This window comes from Erinaceus europaeus, chromosome 13 (assembly GCF_950295315.1).
Source record: "Erinaceus europaeus chromosome 13, mEriEur2.1, whole genome shotgun sequence".
Taxonomy (NCBI): Eukaryota; Metazoa; Chordata; class Mammalia; order Eulipotyphla; family Erinaceidae; genus Erinaceus; species Erinaceus europaeus.
This window is the reverse complement of record NC_080174.1, coordinates 52,444,205-52,458,554: the sequence shown is the minus strand read 5'-3', so window position 1 is coordinate 52,458,554 and position 14,350 is coordinate 52,444,205. Positions and strand designations below refer to the sequence as shown.

At 37.6% G+C, this 14,350-nt stretch overlaps 1 protein-coding gene across 10 annotated transcripts in view; it reads right to left on the bottom strand.

Moving 5' to 3' along the window:
* Nucleotides 1-14,350, bottom strand: part of ZMYM4 (zinc finger MYM-type containing 4) — a 155,999-nt gene that overhangs the window by 25,602 nt on the left and 116,047 nt on the right. For all 10 annotated transcript variants that reach the window (XM_060205861.1, XM_060205862.1, XM_060205860.1 and 7 more), the window contains 4 exons: nt 12,968-13,139; nt 9,332-9,385; nt 8,151-8,330; nt 7,633-7,727 (listed from right to left, as the gene is read on the bottom strand). In XM_060205861.1, the coding sequence (XP_060061844.1) occupies nt 7,633-7,727; nt 8,151-8,330; nt 9,332-9,385; nt 12,968-13,139 (501 nt within the window). The remainder of the gene's footprint in view (nt 1-7,632; nt 7,728-8,150; nt 8,331-9,331; nt 9,386-12,967; nt 13,140-14,350) is intronic.

Genomic DNA, 14,350 nt, shown 5'->3' with positions numbered 1-14,350 from the left:
AAGGGCTGGTGTAAGAATCCTGGTTCAAGGCCCCGGCTCCCCACCTGCAGGGGAGTTGCTTCACAGGTGGTGAAGCAGGTCTGCAGATGTCTATCTTTCTCTCTCCCTCTCTGTCTTCCCCTCCTCTCTCCATTTCTCTCTGTCCTATCCAACAACAACAAGAATAATAACTACTACAACAACAACAACAACAAAAAAAACTGAGGGCAACAAAAGGGAATAAATAATGAAATTTTTAAAAATTACTGCAAGAACTGAGTAGTTCTGGGGCAGGGAGAAGACAGAAGGTGAGAGACAGAGAGAGAGGAGATACCGCCGCACTTCTCCATTACTTATAAAGCTTCCTCTTTGCATGATGTTCCCATGTGGATCCTCACCCATGCTAAGGTGTATTCTTAACTAAATGAGGTATCTCTTGGCCACATGATTTCTTAAATAGTAAAGAAAACAATGCAACTATAAAAGCTGTTTTTTAAAAAATAATTTTAAAAATGGGGAAAACTCTGGTTAGAGTGATCAAGGAAAAAAGAGGGAAGACACTATTTACCAACTGATCCTATAGGCATTAAGAGGATAGTAAGAGAACATTGAGAACAACTTTATATCAACAAAACTATTAGATGAAATTAACCTAGTTCTTAATAAAAACAAACTAACAAGTTTATTCTATGTGAAATTAACTAGGCAGCTATTGGAATTGTATTAATACCTACCCACACATGAAAATCAGACCTAAGACTGGTTAAGATAGCATAATGGTTATGTAAAAACTCTCATGCATGATGTGTTAAGGTCCCAGGTTCAATCCCCTATAGTAACATAAGCCAGAGATGAGCAGTGCTCTAAAGTAATAAAACAAAATAAAATAAATCATGCCCAGATGGCTACATTATTAGATTTTACAAATTGTTAATTATATAATTTGTACTGAGGAAATAAGAGGAATCACTAACTCACTTTAGGATGTCACATTACCCCAGCAGCAAAGTCAGATGAAGTGCTTAAAAACAACAAAACAAGCTAGCAAAAAACTGTTTATTAGTATCCTTCTTAAACAGAAGCATAGTTACCTAAACTTCTGCTTAATAAAATGTTAGCAAACTAAATCCAGCAATATATAAACATAGCATAATGGTTATGCATAAATATCTTCATGCCAGAGACTCTGAGGTCCCAAGTTTAATCCAAAGCACAACCATAAGCCAGAGACAAGCAGTGCTGAGGTGAAAATAAATAAATAAATAAAAATAGAAGTGTCAGTGTAGAAAGAGAAAAGAATGTCAATGTATATTAGCATTTTAAGACTTAGAAAAAGCAGGTATTCAACAGATTGAAAAAATATGGAAAAAATTTAGCATATGGATAATAAAATCTCCTCGTCAATTCTAAGTAGAACTTCTCCAACCTGATAGAAGCCATTTAGTGAAATATTACAGGTTACGTATTTTTAAAGTTGCCTAAAATCTGGGGACAAGACATACTGAAGTCTGCTCTCATCATTAAAATCTTACCATTTTACAGAAGATGCTTCCTAATGTAATAAATAAAGATTAAGAAGGGTGAAGAAAATAGCATAATGGTTATACAAAGAGATTCTCACACTTGAGGTTCCATAGTCCCAGTGTCAAACCCCCACACCACCATAAGCCAGAGCTGAGCAGTGTTCTAGTAAACAAGCAACACCCCACAACCAACACCACAGGAAAAAAAAAAAAAAAAAAAAAGACTATGTGGTCCAAGAGTTGACGCAGTGGATATAGTGTTTGACTCTTAAGCATGAGGTCCTGAGTTCAATCCTCAGTAGCACATGTACCAGACAGATGTCTGGTTTCTTCTCTCTCTCCTCCTATCCCTCTCATTAATTTAAAAAAAAAAAAAAAAAAAAAGACCATTATCAGATTGGGAAAGATTAACATACAAGGGCCTGCTTAAAAAGTTTAAAATTTTTAGTTAAGAATTGGGAATAGGGGGCCGAGGGTAGTGAAGAGGGTTAGGCACACATGGCACAATGCACAAGGACTGGCATAAGGATTCTGGCTGGAACCCCCAGCTCCCCACCTGCAGGGGGGTCACTTCACAATCAGTGAAGTAGGTCTGCAGATGTCGTCTATCTTTCTCTCCCCTTCTCGGTCTTCCACTCCTCTCTTGATTTCTCTCTGTCCTATCCAATAACAATAAGAACAAGGGCAACAAAAATGGGGGAGAGGAAAAAAAAAACAAAAACAACGGGGGGGGCTGGTGGTGGTGCACCTGGTTGAGTGCACATATTAGTGAAGCAGTGCTGCAGGTATCTCTCTCCCTCTCTATCACCCCCTTCCCTCTCAATTTCTGACTATCTCTATCCAACAAATAAAGATAAAAGGCCTCCAGAAGCAGTGGATTCATAGTAGGAGAAGGCACAGTGGGATCTTAGGTTAGGTGATCTCAGGGACTTAATTCCTGGCATCACCATAAACCAGAGTTGAGAAGTGTTCTGGTCAAAAGAGAATTAAGAAAAAAAATTGTTCTGAGTTAAAAAAAAACTATGTACAGTACATACACTTAATATAAAAATAATCTTACTTTTATTATGCTAACAACAAATACTAGAAAATTTAAATAATTACAATAGAGTCAAAACATTTTTAAACTGTGAAATTCCTCTACTCTCCCTAACCCCGTGGTTACTGCTGGGGTTTGGTATCTATACAATTCTACTGTTCCCAGTTACTATCTTCCTCCCTCTCTGTTTTTGATAGAGGGTGAAAGACAGAGGTACAGAAAGAGACAGAGATATATGCAGCCCTGCTGCCCTGCTCATGAAGCTCCTCACTACAGATGGGGACAGGGCATTGAAAACTGGTTGTCATACAAGGTAACTTGTGTACTCTACCAAGTACACCACTGCCTGGCCCAGTGATATAGATTCTTATAAGCTGGTTATTTATCTGCTTACTCTGTTTTAATACTATTTTTATTAATGATATAACAATGATTTTTTAAAAATTTAAGACTGGAGGCTGGGTGGTGGTGTACCTAGCTGAGCACACATGTTACAGTGTGCAAGGACCCAGGTTTGAGCCCCCGGCCCCCATCTGCAGTGCTGTAGGTGTCTCTCTGTCTCTCCCTCACTATCACCCCCTTCCCTCTCAATTTCTGGCTGTCTCTATCAAATAAAGATAATAAAGATTAAAAATAAAAAATTTAAGACTATGGGGTATATATATAGTTACACATTGCATTTAACAGCAAAGTTCTATGTCTCCCCCAGATAAATTTAACAAAGTATGAAAGTTATACAATAAAGCATAAAAATGAGAGAAATTTAACCTTATCTAAATTAAAGAGGAAGATATCTTCTTGGACAACACATCAAAAGACTGCTTAGATATCAACCCTCTGTGTAAATTGATGGACAGATTCAGAAAATTCCTAATATAAATTCGAGCAGGTTTTAAAAAAGAAATTAGAAAGTTTATGACTTGTGAGGTGGTGTAGTGACTACAGCATTGAACTTAGTGGCATGAGGTTCAGAGTTTGGTCCTCAGCATCACATATACCAGAGTGGTCAGTCAGTCTGCCTGCCTGTATGTATGCACCTATCTATCTATCTATCTATCTATCTATCTATCTATCTATCTATCTACCTATCTCTCATGCTAATAAATAATTAAATCCTTGGGGGAGAAAAAAATAGAAAATCAATTCTAAAAATTATATGGAGGGGGCCATAAGGTGGTACACCCGGTTAAAGCTCACATAGTACTAAATACAAGGACCCACACAAGGATCCAGATTCGAGCCCCTGGCTACCCACCTGTAGGAAGAATGCTTCACAAGTGGTGAAGCAGGAAGCAGGTCAGTAGGTGTCTATCTTTCTCTCTCCCTCTACTCCCTGTTCTATCCAATTAAAAAAAAAAAAAAAAGGAAAAATGGCCACTAAGAAGCAGTAGCAATAACCCTAGTGGGAAATATATATAATATACATGGTCATTTTGAAAAAGAACAAAATTAGGGGAATTGCACTCCTGACTTGAGGACTTGGTATAAAGTTACAATAGTCAAAACTGTTGGTATAAAAAAGAGAAGTTGTCTCCCAAAACTAGACATCTTATTTTTGAAAAGGGGGCCCAAACATTTAAAACAAAGTAGAATCTCTTCAACAAATAGTACTGGAAAACTTGGGTTGAAATATATAGAATGAAACTGAACTATATTTCATCACACACAAAAGTAAACTCCAAGTGGATCAGGAGTTGGATGTAACACCAGAAACTATCAAATACTTAAGAGGAAAATACTGACACAACTCTTTTTGATCTAAATTTTATAGGCATCTTCAATGATACAAATTCAACTGCAACGAAGACAAAAACAAAAATAAACCAATGGAACTACATCAAATTGAAAAACTCATGCACAGCAAAAGAAACAGTCACACACACACACACACACACACACACACACACACACACACACACACACACAAAAGAAAACAAAACAAAAAAACAAAAAAAAAACAAAACAGCCACACAAACAAAGAGCCCCCTTACAGAATGGGAGAAGATCTTTACATGCTATACAGACTAAAGGCTAATAACCAAAATATATAAAATGCTCGCCAAATTCAACAACAACAAAAAGACAAATGATCCTATCCAAAAATGGGAAGGGGATATGAGTGGTATTATTTACCAAAGAAGAGATGCAAATGGCCAACAGACATATGAAAAAAATGCTCCAAGTCATTGTCAGGGAAATGCAAATAAAGTCAACAATAAGATACCTCTTCACCTCTGAGAAACTGCCATACATCAGAAAGGATAATAAAAACAAATGTTGGAGAGGTTGTGGGGACAAAGGAACCCTCCTGCACTGCTGGTGGGAAGGTCAATTGGTCCAACCCCTGTGGAGAGCAGTCTGGAGAACTCTCAGAAGGCTAGAAGTGGACCTACCCTATGACCCCGCAATTCCTCTCCTGGGGATATATCCTAAGGAACCCAACACACCCACCCAAAAAGATCTATGTATACCTATGTTCATAGCAGCACAATTTATAATAGCCAAAATCTGGAAGTAATCTAGGTGTCCAACAACAGATGAGTGGCTAAGAGAGTTTGAGTATAGCACAATGGAATACTACTTAGCTATTAAGAATGAGGAATTCACCTTCTTCACCCCATCTTGGCTGGAGCTTAAAGGAATAAATGAGATAAGAAAGAAAGAGAAAGATGAATATGGAATGCTCTCACTCATGGACAGAAGTTGAGAAATAAGAACAGAAAGTGGGAACATAATGCAGAACTTAGACTGGGTTTGCTGTATTGCCACCAAAGCAAAGAACTCTGGGAGGTGGGTGGGGCGGGAGTGGAAGGCTTTCTGGTCCTAGTAGAAGATGACCTAGGATAAGGGTGAGAGTTTTGTGGAAAATGAGAAATTTTATAGGGCTGGGCAGATAGTACAGTAGTTATGCAAAGAGACTCTCAAGCCTGAGGCACTAAGGTCCCAGCTTCAATCCCCAGCACCACCATTAGCCAGAGCTGAGCAGTGCTCTAGAAGAAAAAAAAGAAAGAAATTTACAGAAAGAATATACAATACCTGTATTTACTGTAAACCATTAATCTCCCATAAAAATGTAAAATAAAATAAAAAATAATTTAAAAAAGAAAAGATGTAAAAATATGAGTTAATGGAACAGAATAAAGAATTCCATAAATAAACTGACACAGATATGTTTAGTTGAGTCTGACAGTATTATTTTCTTGGTTTCACTGTAGTTTCACACATGTGCAATTTTACTGCTGATTTTTTTCATTCAGAAAGAGCAGGTAACACATCAAAGCTCTATGGTTTCTCCCACTGCCACTATAACATCCTACTCTGGTATATCAAGATTCAAACCTGGGCCATGTATGGCAAGGCAGGCTCCCTACCTGGAGAGCTTTATTTTTGGCCCCAGTCACTTGAATTCTTAAAAAAGGTTAAAAAAGGGTCACAAAATAGAAGCAAAAACTAAATTTGTAGAGGATAACGAATATAGTGAAGAAAATGAACTAATCACTAGGATTATGATTAATCCACTCAGGAATGTACAACAGTTTTGAATAGACATTTTGCCCCCAAAAGATAGACATATGGCAAGTATTCATTTCAAAAAAGGAACTCAACATTGTCACTAGAAAGACAAATTAAACACACAATGAGATATCACTATGTATCCACTAGAATGGCTACAATTAAAAACTGACATAGTTAAATGTTTGCTAAGTCACAGAGCAGACAGAACCACATGTTGCTGGTAGAAATTCAAAAACAGTGATAGATGCACTTTGGAAGCTTTCTCACAAAGTTAAAATGCAGATACTAAATATCTAAGCAATTCCACTCCCACTAATTATTTTTCTTCACATAAAACACATTGTGGGTCAAAAAGGTAGCTCATCAGGTAAGCAGCCTGTACTGCCTTGTGCTCAAGCCAGGTTTGAGCCCCTGCAGCACACATGAGGTGATAAGGCCAGGGAGGAAGCTTCATTGCTGTGGTGACTCATCCCTCTATATCTGAATGGAAAAAAAGTGGCCTGGAGTGCAAGGCCTCAGTTTCCACAAAAAGGGGGAAAATAAATAAATACAGATTTGATACTAAAATGTTTACTGTAGATTTACTCAAAATATCCCAATTGGAAACAAACATACTGTCCATCAAATGTTAAACAATAGCCTAGGAGGTGGCACAGCAGATAAAACATGGAGACTCTGAGGTCCCAAGTTTGATCTCTGACATTACATATGCCAGAGTGACACTTTGGTCCTCTATTTCCTCCTCTTTTCTCATAAATAAATGAATAAATGTTCGGACCCCAACACCACATGGGAGGTGCTATGGCACTGGAAGAAACTCTCTCATATCAGAATGAAAAAAGTAGCTCAGGGTGGTAAAACTGGGGATGCACATGATCTTGGTTCCAGAAAAAAAGAAAAAAAGAGTTCATGACAAAAGTACGAAAAGCTTTCATTAAGAAACAATACACATGTGGCAAAAACATTTTTTTATGCAAAACTATGGTTCTCTTAAAAAAAAAACATCTGGAGCAGGGAGGCTCCATGAGGCTTATAGATCCAATCCATAGCACAAAAGCATCAAAAAGAACTTCATGGATGGTAAAGCGCAGCTTTGTGTGTGCTCCCTGTCTGTTAATTCTTTCAGTCAGAAAAAATTTAAAAATAGGGAGTGGGGCAGTGGTGCATCTGCTAGAGTGCACCCAGGTCCAAGCCCTCAGGTCATCACCTGCAGGGAGAAGCTTTACAAGTAGTGAAGCTGTAGCTGTCTCTTTTTCTTCTCACCTCTGTCTATCACTTCCCTCTCCGTTTCTGTCTCTAGCCAATAAATAAATAAATAAATAAATAAATAAATAAATAAATTCTGTCTCTAGCCAATAAATAAAAAAACAAATAAAGCACAAGAAAAAAAAATAAAAATTGGGCTGGAAAAATGGTTCAGTAGTATTTTCAGGTTTGGCACCACATTAAAAAAAGAAAAATCACAAAAATATGAAGCCTTAAAGTATGGAAATGATGCAACTCTGGCTGCGTGAAAACAGCATGAACTAAGAAATAAAGGAATGAAAACCTCGGAAAAGTTAAAATGCTGCTTACTCTTCGTCTTGGCTGGGGAAAGCCATCTCTGTGTCGTCGTCGTGTTCGAGAACGTGCCTGGATCCCCTGTCCTTTATTAAGTGGGTCAAAGGATTCTATAATAACAATCAGCAGAGAGCACTGTAAGAGGAAATTAACTCAATGGACTTAAATTGGGAGTAGATTTGATCACTAACAGACAACCACCACTAGATTCATTATTTTGTTTGTGGTAATAATTTTACTTATACACTTAAGGAAGAAACTAAAAGATGTGTAGTTAAATGAAAAAAAAAATGAATTAACAATCAAGTAAAACCCTATAAAGTTACTATAAAAAGGACAGAAGAAAAAGAAAAAGATAAAGAATAACTTAAAAGAACAATAAAGTGTAATTAATACCTTCAAAGGCAAAGACCATCTGGTGCCAATGATTAATGTCTTTGAAGTGTTAAAACTTCTTCAAATTGTCAATTCAGAGTGGAACTAATCTTCCAAAGTAAGAATGACTTTAGGCAGACAGGTTACACTGCACAAACCTGATGGAAAATCTGCTTCCAGATCCTGTTCAGTTTCCCCTTTTGAGAATTGCTTCAATTCTGAATCAGTCTCTTGCACAGCACTGGATTTTAAGGCATAATGATTTAACTCTTCTTCCCAGCTATGTGGAGTAGATACAGCCTCTGACTCAAGATCACCACTGTATGTACTTCCTTGATCTGAAATACAAAGAAATTAGACAAGTCCGTAAAATTGGACAGCTTTTTGACATGCTTGTTAATATAGCTGAACACTAAAAACTGTGATGTGATCAACCAGTCTAAAGAAGCGATTTAAGCTTCAATACTCTAACACATTATCTCAATTAATACTTTAAAAACAAGGCAGTTTCTATCATTCTCATTACAAACTGCTATAGAATCATATATATCAGGCTGGGGAGACAGCATAATGGTTATGCAAAAGACACATGCCTGAGACTCTGAGGTCTCAGGTTCAATCCCCAGCCCCACCAAAACCAGAGCTGACCAGTGCTCTGACCAGGTCTCATTGACTCTAGTTCTTTCTCTCTGTAACTCCCACTCATTAAAAAAATGAATAAACACAAAGCGCAAGGACTGGCGTAAGGATCCCAGTTCGTGCCCCCAGCTCCCCACCTGCATGGGAGTCACTTCACAAGCAGTGAATCAGGTCTGCAGGTGTCTGTCTTTCCTCCTGTTTTCCCCTCCTCTCTCCATTTCTCTCTGTCCTATACAATAATGACATCAATAACAACAATAACTAGAACAATAAAATAAGGGCAACAAAAGGGAATATTTATTATTTATTTATTTATGAGAGGGGTGGGGGAGTGAGAGAGAACCAGATATCACTCTGGTACGTGTTACTGGGGATCAAACTCAGGACTTCATGCTTGAGAATCCAACACTTTATCCACTCTTCCACCTCTCAGACCACTAAAGAGTTCTTTAAAAATTTTATTTTATTTTATTTTTCTTATACTTGATAAGACAGAGAGAAATTGAGAGGGCAGGGTGAGATAGAGAGAAAGAGAGAAAGAGAAACACCTGCAGCGCTGCTTTAGCTCTCTAAAGGTGGGGACTAGGGGTTTGAACCTGGATCCTTGCATATGGTAAAATGTGCACTCAACATGATAAAGTATATGTTTAACTAAGTGCACCACTGCCCAGCCCTTCAAAATACATTCACAATTACAAACCTTTTTCAAATATCTTGGTATCTAAAAACAGTTCCTGTTCAGAAGCTTGGGAGCCTAGGGAAAAAAAAAAGATGATGAAACAGTTTCTATATATACAGAGAGAAAATCACATCTTAAATTTGTGTATGTGTGTATATATATATAACATATATGTTATATATATATATATATACATATATATGTAACATATATATATGTTAAAAATTCTAAATAAATATCCTTTATATACAGAAATAATTCACTAATAAAACCAGGCATTAGAGTTAAATGGAATAAACAAATTACCAATGTTAGCAGTGATTATACTACTCCAAGGCAGCAGGAAAAGGGTCTTTACTCTTAATCTTATACACTTGTACAGATTCATACCATGAAATACAAATGTGGGGAGTCGGGCTGTAGCGCAGTGGGTTAAGCGCAGGTGGCGCAAAGCACAAGGACCGGCATAAGGATACCGGTTCGAACCCCGGCTCCCCACCTGCAGGGGAGTCGCTTCACAGGCGGTGAAGCAGGTATGCAGGTGTCTATCTTTCTCTCCTCCTCTCTGTCTTCCCCTCCTCTCTCCATTTCTCTCTGTCCTATCCAACAACGATAATAACTACAACAATAAAACAACAAGGGTAACAAAAGGGAATAAATAAATAAAATTTAAAAAAAAACTAGAAATACAAATGTGTAAAAAATATTCGGATTGAACAGACTCAATCACAGGAAATACATATAGTCATATAATCTCACAGAACCAAATAGGATACAGTTTTAACATTTACAAACTTATATAAAAGCACAAGAATTAAAAAACAATAATAATAATGCTTTTAAAAAATCCAATAAAAATGTTACTTTCCACAGAGATCAAAGATAAAATTAGCCAGATCCTTTCAGCTGAAAATGAAATCATTTATTTCCTACTCACCTGATTTTACCTATAATGACATGATTATGACTGGCTTAAAAAAGTTTTAAAGTTTTTTTGTGTCCAACTCAATGATAGAAGTACATTTTTTTATAAAGAGGAGACCCTTGATATATATTAACTACTGATGTGCATGGAAAGATCAACATGAAACAAGATTATTAGGGGCTGGACAGTGGCACACTAGGTTAAGGACAACTATTACCACGCACAAGGACTTAGGTTCAAGTCTGCAGGGGGGTTCACAAGCAGTGAGGCAGGTTTGAAGGTATCTATCTTTCTCACATTCCCTATATGCCCGTCCTATCTCAATTTCTCTCTATTCTATTCAATAAAATAGAGGAGGAAGAAAAAAGGCCACGAGGAGTGGTGAATTTGTGTGCTGGCACTGAGCCCAAGAACTAACCCTGGTGGCGGCAAGAAATAACCAAAGAAGGAATTATATCAGGAATTGCTATACTATATGTAATATTATAAGTTAGCAGAGTGGCAATTTTCTAATACATTAAAATCCACATATTAATGACTAAGACTTATAAGATTATACACTGAACAACAAAATGAGAGCAGACACACTGAAATAATAACAGTAATCTTTTATCCATCTCAAAGAATACACATAACTGTAAAACTGACAGGCAACACAAAAAAAGTTGAGTATTTGAGGCCAGGTGGTGGCACACCTGATTGTGCCCACATGTTGCATGTAATGCACAAGGACTCAGGTTCGAGCCCCCTGTCCCCTCCCTCCTGCCAAGGGGAAGCTTCACAAGTGAAGCAGGGCTGCAGGTGTCTCTTTGTCCTTCTTCCTCTCTATCTCCCCCTTTCCTCTCAATTTCTGTATCTATCCAATAAATAAAGACAATCAAAAAAAATTTTTAAGTTGAGTTTTTGCAAATGCCACAGTACTCTGAGAATTTAGAATATTTTTGGTTTGTGCACTCAACTGAATGTGCCACTACCTGGTCCCTAGAATGTTTTTTAAAATGCATTTGATCATTAAAGAGAAACAGGATAGGACCTGGAGACCCAAAGCCATCACTCTGACACACATGATGCCGGGAATTCAACTCAGCATCTCATGCATCCAATCTTTTACTCTTATCTGATAAACCACCTCCCTTGCACTATCATACAAAACTATACAAAATCTAACGTTTATCATACAAAATCAAAAGTGACTAGCTTTCCTAAAATCCAACACTGAAAAAAAAAATTCATCTGTATGTTTTAACTGTCTTAAGCATTCTATTTCTTCTAATAATTGTATCTCTACTCTTCCTGAAATATCAGGGAGGTGGTAATCAAAAATATCAACCTTTCTCAAATATAGATATTACTGAGTTCTGGTTACTATCATACACTTAAGTACTGGCTCTATCATTTACTGACCACATAGCCACAGGGCAAGTATAATGCTTCACTTTCTAAATGAAGAATTGAAATAATATCCACGTCTTACTGCAGTGTGCAAGGATGCAGGTTCAAGCCCCTAGTCTCTACCTACAGGGGTGAAACAGAGTTCCAACTGGCTCTCTATCTCCTCCTCTCCTCTCAACTTCTGGCTGTCTCTATCCAGCAGTAAAAAATAATAGCAAATAACTAATTCAAAAATAAAACAAAGTGACTCAATTTACCCTCTGACATGCCACTTATTGCTCAACAATGAGAAAGCAAAAAAAAAAAAAGAGAGAGAGAGAATGAGGAGGCCAATTTTTGGCAAAGCTGGTTGAGCGTCCATGTTACAGTACATAAGGACCCATATTCAAGCCTCCCGGTTCCCACCTGCTGGGGGAAAGCTTCATGAGTTGTGAAGCAGTGCTACAAGTGTCTCTCTCCCTCTCTATCATCCCCTTCCTTCTCAATTTCTTGTTGTCTCTATTAAATAAAGATAAAAATTTAAAAAAAGAAAGAAAAAGAGAGTGAGTAACCAACCAACTGGTGATCCACAGCACCAAAACGTCCTTCAGTTCAGAGGGGACCAGGCTTTAACCAGGGCAGTGCACATGGTAAAGCAGTGCACTGAACAACAACATTTTTTAAAAAGGTGTATTTATTTATTTTTGTTTGCTTATGAATTGACAAAAGAGAACCAGAACATCAGTCTGGCACACTCAATGCTAGGCAGGGAACCTGGGACCTTGTGCTTTTAAGTCTAGAACTTTAAGAACTATACCATTTCCCAAGCTGCCTTTCAAAGTCACTGTGAGGGGAGTTAGGCGGTAGCGCAGCGGGTTAAACGCTGGTGGTGAGAAGTGCAAGGACCAGCCTATGGATCCCATTTCGAGCCCCTGGCTTCCCACCTGCAGGGGAATCACTTCACAGGCAGTGAAGTGGGTCTGCAGGTGTCTGTCTTTCTCTCCCCCTCATGTCCTACTCAACAACGACGACATCCATAACAACAACAATAACTACAACAATGCAACAAAAGGGAATAAATAAATATTTGGAAAAAAAAAAAGTCACCGTGAGCTGCCTGGAAGGTAGTACAGTAGATTAAACACTGAATTCTCAAGCATGAGGTTCCAAGTTTGACCTCCAGCATCACATATCAAGAATGATGTTCTGCTTCACTGTCCTCCACCTCCTCTTCAATCTTTCTCTCCCTTTCACAAATAAATTTCAAGAAGAAAGAGAAAGATCTAGAGTGATACTTAAAATTACTCAATCTAATTAAACATATGTAGGTGAAATTTTCTTTATTTTAAAGTGATGCCAACCTCCCTGGGATATAGTTTTCTCCTTCTCTTCATCTTCTGCAATCATTTCTGCCATCTCAAGGAGATCTGCTTCAAATGGATTTGAGGGAAGCTTTTCCTTAATGTCTTCAATACTCTCTGTAACTTTATCTTCATTATCCATTGATGATGGAATAAGCATAGGGACAGGCATCTGAAAGACCAAAGATAAAATAAAGGTTTCTTAGGCAGTAAGTTCATCATCAAAGCTATTTGAAAAATAACCTTATTACTTAAATAAGAAACAAATTTAAGATATTTCCACTGTTAATCAATCCGGCTATTTTAGTTATTGTAAAATGGAATAATGATTTACAAGACAGTAATTCTTACAGAAGAACAAAATTTTATCTTCCCATAATAGGAGACTCCACAGAACTCCCATCAGCAGTTTAAATTCTCCTCAACCATCATACTATTGGTTCCTAATGCACTCTCAACTCTATCATAATTATTACTTAAGAGGAGTCACATAAATACTTCACTGAGTATCCACAGAAGCACTTACTTAAATGTCTTTATTTAACAGGTTTTTTTAAATGGGTGTGGTCTTACAATAAAGAAATGAGATAAAGAGGGGTCGGGGGTGGTGCACATGGTTGAGCAAAAGGACCCAGGTTTGAGCCCCCATACCTACCTACAGGGGGAAAGCTTTGCAAGTGGTGAAGCAGGGCTGCACGTGTCTCTCTGTCACTCTCCCTCTCTATCTCCCCCTTCTCTCTCGTTTTCTGGCTGTCTCTTATAATACATAAATAAAGATGATTTTAAAAAAAAAAAAGAAATAAGACCCCCAGATCACATCAAATCGACAGGGTTTACAGACAACAATATTTATACCCCTTTCCCATATTAGGGAGCTACTCTCTTCTCTGATCCAGCTTTCTGGTCCTTTTTCCAACCATGACATCATCTCCCCAGATAATAACTTGGATCCACCGGCATATCAGATTTCAGGCTCGGGGAAAAAAGAAAAAGAAAGAAGAAAAACAAAACAAAACAAAACCCTAGCGTAGCCACAGGCCCTTTGGAATATAACTAAAATATGTCAGCTATCTAAAAAATGGAGGACCCCCCCCAACTCTTCACCTGGCCCCAATAAATGTTACTTTATCAAGGTATGAGAGAGACAAAGATCAGAGCAATGCTGAGAATGAAACACTGAACTTTATACATGGAAATCATGTATGTTACCCACTGAAAATTTTCATTGGCTTCATAAAGATATATATATATTTAAAAAATGTATTTATTTATTAACAGCAGGGAAGGGAAGAAAGATAAGAGACAGAACCAGAGCATCACTCTAGCATATATAGTTCTGGACTTAAAAGCAAAGATCTTACACTGACAAACCTTGCACTCTAC